The sequence below is a fragment of the Bombina bombina genome, chromosome 6 (genome assembly GCF_027579735.1).
Source record: "Bombina bombina isolate aBomBom1 chromosome 6, aBomBom1.pri, whole genome shotgun sequence".
NCBI lineage: Eukaryota > Metazoa > Chordata > Amphibia > Anura > Bombinatoridae > Bombina > Bombina bombina.
The window spans coordinates 372721702-372737125 of NC_069504.1; the positions used below are offsets into that span (position 1 = coordinate 372721702).

The following is a 15424-nucleotide window of genomic DNA, read 5'->3' on the forward strand; positions in this document are numbered from 1 at the left end:
CTTCACATATACCTTGACATCATGCTATTTTCAGGGCTCTTCAGGCTTGGCTGCTATTAAAGAGAGAATTATTTATTCGTTTTCAGACAGACAATATCATAACTGTGGCATATGTCGATCATCGCAGTACTTTAGCGATAAAAGAAGTATCTCGGATACTTTCTTGGGCAGAATCCAACTCCTGTCTAATTTCTGCGATACATATTCCAGGTGTAGACAATTGGGAAGCGGTTTATCTCAGTCGTCAGTCTTTACATCCAGGGGAGTGGTCTCTCCATCCAGATGTATTTTGTCAGATTGTACAGATGTGGGGTCTCCCAAAATAGATCTGATGGCTTCCCATCTAAACAAGAAGCTTCCCAGGTACCTTTCCAGATCCAGGGATCCTCAGGCGGAGATGGTGGATGCGTTAGCAGTTCCTTGGTTTTACCAACCTGCTTACATTTTTCCGCCTCTAGTTCTCCTTTCAAGGGTGATCTCCAAGATCATATTGGAACAATTGCATGTGTTTCAGATAGCACCAGCATGGCCTCACAGGTTTTGGTATACAGACCTTGTCCGGATGTCCAGTTGTCAACCTTGGCCACTTCCTTTAAGGCCAGACCTTCTGTCTCAAGGGCTGTTTTTTCCATCAGGATCTCAAATTGCTAAATTTGAAGGTATGGTAATTGAAAGTTTAGTGCTTATTCATAGAGGTTTCTCTGACTCAGTGGTTAATACTATGCTACAGGCTCGTAAATTTGTTTCAAGAAAGATTTATCGGGTTTGGAAAACTTATATATTCTCATAAATTCTCTTGGCATTCTTTTAGAATTCCTAGAATTTTACAGTTTCTTCAGGATGGTTTGGATAAAGGTTTGTCTTCAAGTACCCTGAAGGGGCAAATCTCTGCTCTTTCTGTTTTATTTCACAGAAAAATTGCTAATCTTCCCGATTTTCACTGTTTTGTTCAGACTTTGGTTCGTATCAAGCCTGTTGTTAAATCAATCTCTCCTCCTTGGAGTCTTAATTTGGTTTTTAAGGCTTTGCAGGCTCCTCCTTTTGAGCCTATGCATTCTTTGGATTTTAAACTACTTAGGGGTTAATATATTTAAATAGTGTTGGCTATGTGGGTGGGCGGCAGATTAGGGGTTAATAGGTTTAATATAGTGTTTGCGATGCAGGACGGTGGCGGTTTAGGGGTTAATAGGTAGAATATGGGTGTTAGTGTACTTTGTAACAGTTTAGTTATGAGTTTTGTGAAACATTTGTGTTTCGCAAAATCCATAACTACTGGTCTCAGATGGCGGTATGGATCGTCTCGGTATAGGCTGTGCAACGCAAGCATTTTAGCCGGAACGCACAACCTGTAATACCAGCGCTATGAAAATCCCACACAAAATCGTCTTGGACAAATGGACGTTGCATTACAGGCTAAAATGCTTGCGTTACAGCTATACCGACACGACATATGCGTTCCTAGCCATTATGCTGGAATTGCCATTTTTTCAGTGTTAAAAGCCATACCGCAACACTTAATCTGGCGGTATGTGATTAGGTGGTTTCCATGACTACCTTTTGGCGTTTTTTTTGGTCCTAATTGGGGGTGGGGTTTACTTGTTTGTAGCTATATAATATTTTGGATTTGTATAGACTGTGCCTGAGGAAGGGGATTCTTTGTCCCTGAAACGTCACTACTTTTCACAGTAAAAGTTTTTGAAAACTTCAGAGAGTGCAAGCTTCATTTATTATACTTATATTCATACTAGCACCCTGGCAGCTGCTGGACTAAGTGAGAGTATATATAATATAATCTATATATACTTTATTTTACAATGTTAGTGGAAGTGAAAATATTCTTTCTTTATCTTTTACTTTTCTCTTTCCTGGGGGGTGCATATGATGGTGGCAACACCTGGTCGGCTCATGGACCTTCTGCAGAAGAAGATGGTGAGTTTAGATATCTGCCGTTACTTGGCTTTGGATGAGGCTGATCGCATGATAGACATGGGTTTTGAGGAAGACATCAGGACAATCTTCTCCTACTTTAAGGTACTTACCCTACAATTTGCTGCAGCTTTCTGCTTAATGGAAGAAAGATTAAATTGTTTTCTTATCACTGAAAGAATTTGATAATGTGCTCTTAATGATAATGAATGTGTGTGTGTGTATATATACAGTGCCCTCCACTAATATTGGCACCCTTGGTAAATATGAGCAAAGAAGGCTGTGAAAAATTCTCTTTGTTTAACCTTTTGATCTTTTGTTAAAAAAATACACAAATACTCCGCTCTAATGGATATCAAACAATTGCAAACACAACACAGGTTTATCCAAAAAAAAAAAAAATCTTTGTTAAATATGTGTAGCACAGTTATTGGCACCCTTTTAGTCAATAATTTGTGCTACTTTCCTTGGCCAAGATAACAGCTCCTATAATAGTAGAAGTATAGAAGATATCCTTGCACTCAAGTAAATCCTCAGATGAAAACAAAAGCTTATTTGTTGAATTATAAAATCATAGCAGGTTAAGCCAAACGCGTTTTGTCATTCATGACGTGACTTTCTCAATCCCCTATAGGATCCGGAGTGCTTGCTAGTGAACGTTTGCTAGATCTTCTCCTTTAATGCCTGATGAGGTTGGAGAATACAGAGGATACATGGCAAGGGATCTGAGACCATTCCTCCATACAGAATCTCTCCAGTTCCTTCAACTTTTGAGGTTGACGCTGGTGGACTCTCCTCTTCAGTTCACTCCACAGGTTTTCTATGAGGTTTAAGTCAAGGGAATGGGGAGGCCATGGCAGGACCTTGATTTTCTGGTCAGTAAACCATTTTTGTGTTGATTTTGATGTATGTTTTGGATCATTGTCTTGCTGGAAGATCCAACCACGGCCCATTTGACAGGTGTTCATTTAATATCTGTTGATAGTTGATAGAGTCCATGGTGACATGTATCTTAACAAAATGTCCAGGTCCTCTGGCAGAAAAATAGCCCCCAAACTTTAAAGAGCTACCATCATATTTAACCGTGGGTATGAGATACTTTTCAATATAGCTACCTCTCTGTGTGCACCAAACCCACCTCTGGTGTTTATTGCCAAAAAGCTATATTTCTTTCATGTAATTAGCAAGAGTCCATGAGCTAGTGACGTATGGGATATACATTCCTACCAGGAGGGGCAAAGTTTCCCAAACCTCAAAATGCCTATAAATACACCCCTCACCACACCCACAATTCAGTTTTACAAACTTTGCCTCCGATGGAGGTGGTGAAGTAAGTTTGTGCTAGATTCTACGTTGATATGCGCTCCGCAGCAAGTTGGAGCCCGGTTTTCCTCTCAGCGTGCAGTGAATGTCAGAGGGATGTGAGGAGAGTATTGCCTATTTGAATGCAGTGATCTCCTTCTACGGGGTCTATTTCATAAGTTCTCTGTTATCGGTCGTAGAGATTCATCTCTTACCTCCCTTTTCAGATCGACGATATACTCTTATATATACCATTACCTCTGCTGATTCTCGTTTCAGTACTGGTTTGGCTTTCTACAAACATGTAGATGAGTGTCCTGGGGTAAGTAAATCTGTGACACTCTAAGCTATGGTTGGGCACTTTGTTTATAAAGTTCTAAATATATGTATTCAAACATTTATTTGCCTTGACTCAGAATGTTCAACTTTCCTTATTTTTCAGACAGTCAGTTTCATATTTGGGATAATGCACTTGAATTAATCATTTTTTTCTTACCTTCAAAAATTTGACTCTTTTTTTCCCTGTGGGCTGTTAGGCTCGCGGGGGCTGTAAATGCTTCATTTTTTTGCTTCATTCTTGGCGCGGACTTTTTTGGCGCAAAAAATTCTTTTCCGTTTCCGGCGTCATACGTGTCGCCGGAAGTTGCGTCATTTTTTGACGTTATTTTGCGCCAAAAATGTCGGCGTTCCGGATGTGGCGTCATTTTTTGGCGCCAAAAGCATTTAGGCGCCAAATAATGTGGGCGTCTGATTTGGCGCTAAAAAATATGGGCGTCGTTTTTGTCTCCACATTATTTCAGTCTCTTTTTTTCATTGCTTCTGGTTGCTAGAAGCTTGTTCTTTGGCATTTTTTCCCATTCCTGAAACTGTCATTTAAGGAATTTGTTCAATTTTGCTTTATATGTTGTTTTTTTCTCTTACATATTGCAAGATGTCTCACGTTGCATCTGAGTCAGAAGATACTACAGGAAAATCGCTGTCTAGTGCTGGATCTACCAAAGCTAAGTGTATCTGCTGTAAACTTTTGGTAGCTATTCCTCCGGCTGTTGTTTGTATTAAATTGTCATGACAAACTTGTTAATGCAGATAATATTTCCTTTAGTAAAGTACCATTGCCTGTTGCAGTTCCCTCAACATCTAAGGTGCAGAATGTTCCTGATAACATAAGAGATTTTGTTTCTGAATCCATAAAGAAGGCTATGTCTGTTATTTCTCCTTCTAGTAAACGTAAAAAATCTTTTAAAACTTCTCTCCCTACAGATGAATTTTTAAATGAACATCATCATTCTGATTCTGATGACTCTTCTGGTTCAGAGGATTCTGTCTCAGAGATTGATGCTGATAAATCTTCATATTTATTTAAAATGGAATTTATTCGTTCTTTACTTAAAGAAGTACTAATTGCTTTAGAAATAGAGGATTCTGGTCCTCTTGATACTAATTCTAAACGTTTAGATAAGGTATTTAAATCTCCTGTGGTTATTCCAGAAGTTTTTCCTGTTCCTAATGCTATTTCTGCAGTAATTTCCAAAGAATGGGATAAATTGGGTAATTCATTTACTCCTTCTAAACGTTTTAAGCAATTATATCCTGTGCCGTCTGACAGATTAGAATTTTGGGACAAAATCCCTAAAGTTGATGGGGCTATTTCTACTCTTGCTAAACGTACTACTATTCCTACGTCAGATGGTACTTCGTTTAAGGATCCTTTAGATAGGAAAATTGAATCCTTTCTAAGAAAAGCTTATCTGTGTTCAGGTAATCTTCTTAGACCTGCTTTATCTTTGGCTGATGTTGCTGCAGCTTCAACTTTTTGGTTGGAAACTTTAGCACAACAAGTAACAGATCATGATTCTCATGATATTATTATTCTTCTTCAGCATGCTAATAATTTTATCTGTGATGCCATTTTTGATATTATTAGAGTTGATGTCAGGTTTATGTCTCTAGCTATTTTAGCTAGAAGAGCTTTATGGCTTAAGACTTGGAATGCTGATATGGCTTCTAAATCAACTCTACTTTCCATTTCTTTCCAGGGTAACAAATTATTTGGTTCTCAGTTGGATTCTATTATCTCAACTGTTACTGGTGGGAAAGGAACTTTTTTACCACAGGATAAAAAATCTAAGGGTAAAAACAGGGCTAATAATCGCTTTCGTTTCAACAAAGAACAAAAGCCTAATCCTTCATCCTCAGGAGCAGTTTCAGTTTGGAAACCATCTCCGGTCTGGAATAAATCCAAGCCTGCTAGAAAGGCAAAGCCTGCTTCTAAGTCCACATGAAGGTGCGGCCCTCATTCCAGCTCAGCTGGTAGGGGGCAGGTTACGTTTTTTCAAAGAAATTTGGATCAATTCTGTTCACAATCTTTGGATTCAGAACATTGTTTCAGAAGGGTACAGAATTGGTTTCAAGATGAGACCTCCTGCAAAGAGATTTTTTCTTTCCCATGTCCCAGTAAATCCAGTGAAAGCTCAAGCATTTCTGAATTGTGTTTCAGATCTAGAGTTGGCTGGAGTAATTATGCCAGTTCCAGTTCCGGAACAGGGGATGGGGTTTTATTCAAATCTCTTCATTGTACCAAGAAGGAGAATTCCTTCAGACCAGTTCTGGATCTAAAAATATTGAATCGTTATGTAAGGATACCAACGTTCAAGATGGTAACTGTAAGGACTATCTTGCCTTTTGTTCAGCAAGGGCATTATATGTCCACAATAGATTTACAGGATGCATATCTGCATATTCCGATTCATCCAGATCATTATCAGTTCCTGAGATTCTCTTTTCTGGACAAGCATTACCAGTTTGTGGCTCTGCCGTTTGGCCTAGCTACAGCTCCAAGAATTTTTACAAAGGTTCTCGGTGCCCTTCTGTCTGTAATCAGAGAACAGGGTATTGTGGTATTTCCTTATTTGGACGATATCTTGGTACTTGCTCAGTCTTTACATTTAGCAGAATCTCATACGAATCGACTTGTGTTGTTTCTTCAAGATCATGGTTGGAGGATCAATTTACCAAAAAGTTCATTGATTCCTCAGACAAGGGTAACTTTTCTGGGTTTCCAGATAGATTCAGTGTCCATGACTCTGTCTTTAACAGACAAGAGACGTCTAAAATTGATTTCAGCTTGTCGAAACCTTCAGTCACAATCATTCCCTTCGGTAGCCTTATGCATGGAAATTCTAGGTCTTATGACTGCTGCATCGGACGCAATCCCCTTTGCTCGTTTTCACATGCGACCTCTTCAGCTCTGTATGCTGAATCAATGGTGCAAGGATTACACAAAGATATCTCAATTAATATCTTTAAAACCGATTGTTCGACACTCTCTCTAACGTGGTGGACAGATCACCATCGTTTAATTCAGGGGGCTTCTTTTGTGCTTCCGTCCTGGACTGTAATTTCAACAGATGCAAGTCTCACAGGTTGGGGAGCTGTGTGGGGATCTCTGACGGCACAAGGAGTTTGGGAATCTCAGGAGGTGAGATTACCGATCAATATTTTGGAACTCCGTGCAATTGTCAGAGCTCTTCAGTTTTGGCCTCTTCTGAAGAGAGAATCGTTCATTTGTTTTCAGACAGACAATGTCACAACTGTGGCATACATCAATCATCAAGGAGGGACTCACAGTCCTCTGGCTATGAAAGAAGTATCTCGAATTTTGGTTTGGGCGGAATCCAGCTCCTGTCTAATCTCTGCGGTTCATATCCCAGGTATAGACAATTGGGAAGCGGATTATCTCAGTCGCCAAACGTTGCATCCGGGCGAATGGTCTCTTCACCCAGAGGTATTTCTTCAGATTGTTCAAATGTGGGAACTTCCAGAAATAGATCTGATGGCGTCTCATCTAAACAAGAAACTTCCCAGGTATCTGTCCAGATCCCGGGATCCTCAGGCGGAGGCAGTGGATGCATTATCACTTCCTTGGAAGTATCATCCTGCTTATATCTTTCCGCCTCTAGTTCTTCTTCCAAGAGTAATCTCCAAGATTCTGAAGGAATGGTCGTTTGTTCTGCTGGTAGCTCCGGCATGGCCTCACAGGTTTTGGTATGCGGATCTTGTCCGGATGGCCTCTTGCCAACCGTGGACTCTTCCGTTAAGACCAGACCTTCTGTCTCAAGGTCCTTTTTTCCATCAGGATCTGAAATCCTTAAATTTAAAGGTATGGAGATTGAACGCTTGATTCTTGGTCAAAGAGGTTTCTCTGACTCTGTGATTAATACTATGTTACAGGCTCGTAAATCTGTATCTAGAGAGATATATTATAGAGTCTGGAAGACTTATATTTCTTGGTGTCTTTCTCATCATTTTTCTTGGCATTCTTTTAGAATACCGAGAATTTTACAGTTTCTTTAGGATGGTTTAGATAAGGGTTTGTCCGCAAGTTCCTTGAAAGGTCAAATCTCTGCTCTTTCTGTTCTTTTTCACAGATAGATTGCTATTCTTCCTGATATTCATTGTTTTGTACAAGCTTTGGTTCGTATAAAACCTGTCATTAAGTCAATTTCTCCTCCTTGGAGTTTGAATTTGGTTCTGGGAGCTCTTCAAGCTCCTCCGTTTGAACCTATGCATTCATTGGACATTAAATTACTTTCTTGGAAAGTTTTGTTCCTTTTGGCCATCTCTTCTGCCAGAAGAGTTTCTGAATTATCTGCTCTTTCTTGTGAGTCTCCTTTTCTGATTTTTCATCAGGATAAGGCGGTGTTGCGAACTTCTTTTGAATTTTTACCTAAAAGTTGTGAATTCCAACAACATTAGTAGAGAAATTGTGGTTCCTTCATTATGTTCTAATCCTAAGAATTCTAAGGAGAAATCGTTGCATTCTTTGGATGTTGTTAGAGCTTTGAAATATTATGTTGAAGCTACTAAGTCTTTCCGAAAGACTTCTAGTCTATTTGTTATTTTTTCCGGTGCTAGAAAAGGCCAGAAAGCTTCTGCCATTTCTTTGGCATCTTGGTTGAAATCTTTAATTCATCTTGCCTATGTTGAGTCGGGTAAAACTCCGCCTCAGAGGATTACAGCTCATTCTACTAGGTCAGTTTCTACTTCCTGGGCGTTTAGGAATGAAGCTTCGGTTGATCAGATTTGCAAAGCAGCAACTTGGTCCTCTTTGCATACTTTTACTAAATTCTACCATTTTGATGTATTTTCTTCTTCTGAAGCAGTTTTTGGTAGAAAAGTACTTCAGGCAGCTGTTTCAGTTTGAATCTTCTGCTTATGTTTTTCATTAAACTTTATTTTGGGTGTGGATTATTTTCAGCAGGAATTGGCTGTCTTTATTTTATCCGTCCCTCTCTAGTGACTCTTGCGTGGAAAGATCCACATCTTGGGTAATCATTATCCCATACGTCACTAGCTCATGGACTCTTGCTAATTACATGAAAGAAAACATAATTTATGTAAGAACTTACCTGATAAATTCATTTCTTTCATATTAGCAAGAGTCCATGAGGCCCGCCCTTTTTTTGTGGTGGTTATGATTTTGTATAAAGCACAATTATTCCAATTCCTTATTTTATATGCTTTCGCACTTTTTTATCACGCCACTTCTTGGCTATTCGTTAAACTGAATTGTGGGTGTGGTGAGGGGTGTATTTATAGGCATTTTGAGGTTTGGGAAACTTTGCCCCTCCTGGTAGGAATGTATATCCCATACGTCACTAGCTCATGGACTCTTGCTAATATGAAAGAAATGAATTTATCAGGTAAGTTCTTACATAAATTATGTTTTTGGTTTCATCTGACCATAGTACCCGATCCCATTTGAAGTTTCAGTAGTGTCTGGCAAATTGAAGTTGTTTAAGTTTGTTTTTGTATAAGAGTAGAGGCATTTTTCTTGAAACCCTTCCAAACAACTTGTGACGTTGGATTGTAGTTTTGGAGACTTTCTGACACCAAGACGTAACTAACTTCTGTAATTCTCCAGCTGTGATCCATGGAGATATTTTGCCACTCTAACCATCCTCTTCACAGTGCGTTGACAATATAGACACAAGTCCTTTTCCAGGTTGGTTCATAATATTTCCAGTTGCGATAATGGTGGAAATAGGCATTTTTAATGCTTTTGTTATTTTCTTATAGCCACTTCTCATTTTGTGAAGCTCAACAACCGTTTACCGCACATCACAGCTATATTCCTTGGTCTTACCCATTGTGATGAATGACTAAGGGCATTTGGCCTATGTGTTGCCTCAAATGTATACCCCTGTGAAACAGGAATTCATGATTTAACAATTTCCTGTTCCTAGTCACCCAGGTGTACTAAAAAATATAAAATATCAATGGGAATATACTTAAAATATATTTTCTCATATAAATTCATAGGATTGCCAATAATTATGCCATACTTATTTAACAAAGATATATTAATTTGTTTTGGATAAACCTGTGTTGTGTTTGCAATTGTTTGATATCCATGAGAGCAGAGTATTTTTGTGTATTTGTTTAAACAAAAGATTAAAAAATAAAGACAAATTTTCACAGCCTTCTTTGCTCAAATTTACCAAGGGTGCCCATATTAGTGGAGGGCAATGTACATACAGAAAGTGAAGTGCTTTCTTAGGAATGAACAGCTCAGTAACTTGTTCTATTGCGATTTACCACCTGGGAGCAGCTTCTTTTATCCCATTTGTGCTTTTCACAGTTTGATCCCACCTAACAAGGTTAGTCCAAAGACAATTGTTTTGGCCTTCCCTGGGCCTCGTCAGTGAGGTGCAGCCATATTCCTCTAAGCACATTGGGCAAGCAGTCCACACATAGTTTCCCCTATCACCCTTAGGGAGACTTCCCTAGGATCATATTAGAAATACATACAGAAAGATAAGTGCTGTCTCGAGAACAAACAGCTCAGTAGCTTGTTCTATGGCGATATATGTATGTGCGTGTGTGCAACCAGACATCTTATTGAACATAAATCTAGCGTCTCCTTAATCCTTAACGTATCACTGTGGCGAGAACATTAAATATGAAATGTGTGGTATTGACAAAATATTTAAGTTATAGCTTATATCCTCTTTAATTTTTGATTCATTATGTTCCTTCATATGGTTGGAGACCTTTTAAAATTTCCATGATGGTTTTGATCTGTTTACAGGGGCAGAGACAAACTTTGCTTTTTAGCGCCACTATGCCCAAAAAGATCCAGAACTTTGCCAAAAGTGCCCTAGTAAAACCAATAACTATTAACGTTGGAAGAGCGGGTGCTGCCAGTCTGGATGTAATTCAGGTAAGGAATTAGATGGCAAATTAAACTTTTGTCTGTCAAATAGACCCAAATAAATTTGTATTATTTCCTAAATTGGCAATTAGATTTATTGCATTGTTATATATAATGTTTTGTTTTTTCCCACCGTAGGAAGTAGAATATGTAAAGGAAGAAGCAAAGATGGTTTATCTGTTAGAATGTTTGCAGAAGACTCCCCCTCCTGTAAGTTTTTTTTTTTTTTTGTTTTTTTTGGTCATTTATTCCAGTTTATAATTATTAGTCAGTTATACTGTGTTTTGATTAAAAATAATTAAATGGCGTATTTTTATTTTCAATTTAAATACAAATTAATTGGAATATATGGTGGTTTAAATGAATTTAGATTTAAATGCTTTTAAAGGGCCATAATACCCAAATGTTTAAACACTTGAAAGTGATGCAGTATAGCTATAAAAAGCGGACTAGAAAATATCACCGAACATCTCTATGTAAAAAAGAGAGATATTTTACCTCAAAAGTTTCTCAGTAGCCACATCCCATTGTAAAGGACTTCTAAGCAGCATATCAGTATGTCTGTCCCAGGACAGCCGAAGGGTTGAGCCTCGTGCACTCTCATGTTATTTCCCTATTCAGTGTAAGGAAGTTTACAATGAAATCTCATGAGATCACAGTAAAAGAGTTCATGACCTCAGCACTGCTGATGCTGATTGGCTGCTGTTCATTTCTTCATTTTTTTTATTTTTTTTTACCTGCAGCTGGGCTGCAGCTGAGTATAACTTTTTACACAGAACTTACTCTGCTGAGCTGAGGAAATTGTGAGGTAAAATATCTTCCTTTTTTACATAGAGATGCTCAGGTGATATTTTCCTGTCAGCTTTTTACAGTTATGCTGCATCAGTTTCAAGTGATTTAGCATATGAGTATTATGTCTCTTTAAAGGGACATTATACACTCATTTTTTCTTTGCATAAATGTTTTGTAGATCTATTTATATAGCCCATAAAGTTTTTTTTCTTTTTTTAAAAATGTATAGTTTTGCTTATTTTTAAATAACATTGCTTTCCAGCCACCTTTTCAACAGAGCTAAACTTAGAACTTCTAAGTAAGTTTTAAAACCGTTTTATACTGGATTTTTATATCGGTATCTTTGCATCTTATTCTTTATAGTAGTGTCTATTACATGCAGTTATAAGAAAATGAGTGCATACTGTCCCTTTAAGGGTATTTACATGCTGAAGCAAAATAAAACCTCCCTGTATTATTTTTTTAAAGGTTAATATATTATAATAACGTTAATAAAGGTTGTTCCTGCTAATAGTTGCAACTCCTCTGTCCAAGAAACATATTGGTGAAAAAAATATATATAAGGCAGAAGTTTTATTTATTTGTGTATTTTCTTGGCAGCAAATATTGTAAGACAAAAGATCAGGGTGAAGAGCTCTCTTCAGACCAGTTGAAAACTATTAATATAATTATCCACATTTTGTCAGGTTTTGTGGATAATTCTGTATAATAAAGCACCAAAGAAGTTGCATAACTGTTCACAAAATGACAATTACCTGATTTGAGGTAAAGGATAAAATCCAGCATTGGTTAAATGTAAGTTTTACTGCTAATATAAAAAAACTCACAATGCAATTATCAATCCTTTATCTCAAATGACGATTAAATATTACATGTCGGAATACATAGCCGGGTGGAATTGATTTAAATAAAATTGATATAAAAATCATGATTTAAATAACTAGTCCGTAAGACTTGATTTAAATGATGGTTTTCTGTATAAAGACTCATTCTTGCTGGTTTCATTTTTAGAATAGAAACTTTTCAGATTAGTTGTACAGTTTTAAGTAATCCTCATCGTAATAACAACAACTTCAAATAGTTTTATTTAACTAAAACAATAACATTATACCGCTCTCTTTCTAGCTGTTTCTCTGTCTCTCTTTCTAGCTGTTTCGCTGTCTCTCTTTCGCTGTCTCTTTCTTTTTAATGACACGATGAGTCCACGGATCATCTTAATTACTAATGGGATATTCACCTCCTGGTCAGCAGGAGTCGGCAAAGAGCACCACAGCAAAGCTGTTAGATAGCTCCTCCCTTCCCTCCCACTCCAGTCATTCTCTTTGCCTACGTTAGTGATAGGATGTGGTGAAGTGAGGTGTTAGATTAGATTCTTCAATCAAGAGCTTATTATTTTTAAAGTAGTGCAAGATTGTGCTGCTTTGTCATGGGGTGTAGCCGTAGTCCATATCAGTCTCTTCAGTAGAGCTTTGATGGCTTTAGAGCAATGGGAACTTGTGGGACATAATTCTCACTGCGCCTCCCATATTCTGATGCTGCCCTTACCCTGAAAACCTGAGGGATTTTTACTCAGGACTTTTGTTGTCTTTACAGGGCCATGGGAGGGAGAGGACCTCTTAAACCTGGGAACTGCCTTGCTGCCAGGCAGAAGATGAGGTAAGTGCTGACTTTATTTCTGGGGGTAGAGGATCTCAGAAAAAGGTCTGGGCACTTTATTATTTTTCTAGACCTCATTGAACGTGGAAGATTCTCCTAGTCTATTAGGGAACTTTTGGGCAGTTAGGACACAGGCACTGGGGTTTTCATGTGCCTCATCTCCCGGCGGTCTCATATCTAATATCAAAGCCGACCAGGAGATTTTATATTAAGTTTTTAACTGTTGACAGAGGCTCTAAAGGGTTGTTATGTAGAACTATCGAATTATACTGAAGCTGTTAGTCTGTTCTTTTGCTTCCGGTGGCTATACTTAAGCAATGGCAACTGGGAGCTCACATAATGAGCTGTTTGACACAATTGTGAAGGGGTTTATGTGTAATAACAGCGGATTAGCAGATTTTTAAATATAATGGTGTGCACTCTATTCTTAGCTCCCTGTGCCTATACTTAAACTATGACGACCGGGAGTTGGCTTCTGAAATGCCCACGATGGGCGGAGCTTGTTGAATGTCGCCAGTGTATGTGCGCTCCTCTTTTCTAACACTTCTGACTATCGGAAGGAGCGGGGGAATTCTAGTATGTGCGCCTTGTGGAAACCACATCTTTCCTATCTCTTCCGGTTATCGGAAGGATTGGAGGAATTCTTAGCTGAGTTTTTGCACTTAAAGGGACAGTCTAGGCCAAAATAAACTTTCATGATTCAGATAGAGCATGTAATTTTAAACAATTTTCCAATTTACTTTTATCACCAATTTTGCTTTGTTCTCTTGGTATTCTTAGTTGAAAGCTTAACCTAGGAGGTTCATATGCTAATTTCTTAGACCTTGAAGCCCACCTCTTTCAGATTGCATTTTAACAGTTTTTCACCACTAGAGGGTGTTAGTTCACGTATTTCATATAGATAACACTGCTCGTGCACGAGAAGTTATCTGGGAGCAGGCACTGATTGGCTAGACTGCAAGTCTGTCAAAAGAACTGAAAAAAGGGGCAGTTTGCAGAGGCTTAGATACAAGATAATCACAGAGGTTAAAAGTATATTATTATAACTGTGCTAGTTATGCAAAACTGGGAAATGGGTAATAAAGGGATTATCTGTCTTTTAAAACAATAAAAATTCTGGTGTAGACTGTCCCTTTAAGACAGCGCTATAGTAAGGTCAGAATTGTAGAGACTGCCTGACGTCTCAGCTGGGTCAGGCTGAGGTGTAAAGGGGGTTTAACAGTGTTGAAATTCCTCACGTTCTTATTCAGACATTTCTGTCATCAGATAAAATAAATAAGTTACTCTTCCACATTTAAAGAGACAGTAACAGTTATGTTAATTTTTATTAACAAAGGGTTAAGTCTTTAAGAATCTGCCTTATGAGTCAGATTATGAGTCAGATTGATTAAGGAGGTGTACAAAAGATTTTAACACATGCAGTGCCCTGCGGTTCCTCACAAACTCCATCTGGAGTTGCTGCGCAAGACATCGCTTCTTTTATGTCATGGCGATATCTGTAAACAAAGTAATGTTTATTTAAAGTTGTCTTTCAAAAAATAAACAGTTTGGAATGCATTAGGTCTGATGACCAGATGGCAACTCAGTAAATTTGAACTGAGGTGTAGATAGGGTCTACAATGTTTGTGTTCTCAGTTATCTTACTTCTCCACACAAAAATAAAATAAAAAAAAAGTTACTTTTTACAATTTTAATGAGACGGTAACTTTTTTTTATGTGTTACCTTTTGTCAAAGAATTCCAGCTCTTTACTTGTGTAATTCATCCTTTGTGACAGGATGGATCAAGAGGCCCTGCTTAGGGGTCTCTTGTTTTATGATTGGATACCATTGTGGTACTACCAATCCTCTTCTATTTCTCTTTTATTGAGAGATCTTTAATTTGTTAAAGATTGTCTTGTTCTAACCTACTCCTTTCTAAGGTGCATGCTGCCTAGGAGTCTAGTGACAATGATCAAGATATGCAGCAAATTTTTCCTAAAAAATTATAGCCCACATGCAGTGCTCTGCGTTTCCTCTTTTACTCCTCCTGGAGTTATCTTGTATTTAATACATGATCTTTTTTTCCCACACTCTAGGGAAAAAGTGCAAGAGGACATTTTTCTCTCATAATCGTGTTATTGATTTAGTCATAGCTATTCTGAATATTTCTTTCCTGTAAGGAAGATACTTCGGTAGTATCGCATAAGGAATCCTCAGTCTCTGATGAGGTAATTCCTTTATCTGATCCTAAGTTTATTTTCCTTCTGTTTTAGTTTGAATACCTCCATTTGCTACTTAGAGGAGGTTTTCCCTACTCTGGACGACCCCGTCACCAGTAGGTTATTCTAATATTGTGATGTGCCCTTCATGGTGGAAGTATTTCCTGTACCTGACAGGGCTTTAGAGTTAACCCCTTTTTTCTCTTTAATTTAGAGGGAAGACGATACTCGGGGGGGACTGAGAAATTCCACACTAACCAAGGAGAGGCTAGTCGTATGGAGGATAGTAGTTCCTTAAGGACTCTATGCAGGTGAAGGACCCTATGGTTAGAAGTT

The 15424-nt window shown here is 38.1% G+C and overlaps 1 protein-coding gene and 1 long non-coding RNA gene across 2 annotated transcripts in view; one reads left to right on the top strand and one right to left on the bottom strand.

Annotated features, from left to right (window-relative positions):
- Positions 1–15424, top strand: part of DDX41 (DEAD-box helicase 41) — a 69554-nt gene that overhangs the window by 28079 nt on the left and 26051 nt on the right. Inside the window, 3 exon segments of the mRNA XM_053717062.1 lie at positions 1869–2031; positions 10319–10450; positions 10580–10651. Coding sequence (XP_053573037.1) covers positions 1869–2031; positions 10319–10450; positions 10580–10651 — 367 coding nt within the window.
- LOC128662976 (uncharacterized) overlaps positions 1–15424 on the bottom strand; it is a 101590-nt gene that overhangs the window by 22990 nt on the left and 63176 nt on the right. The gene's annotated exons all lie outside the window — the stretch shown is intronic.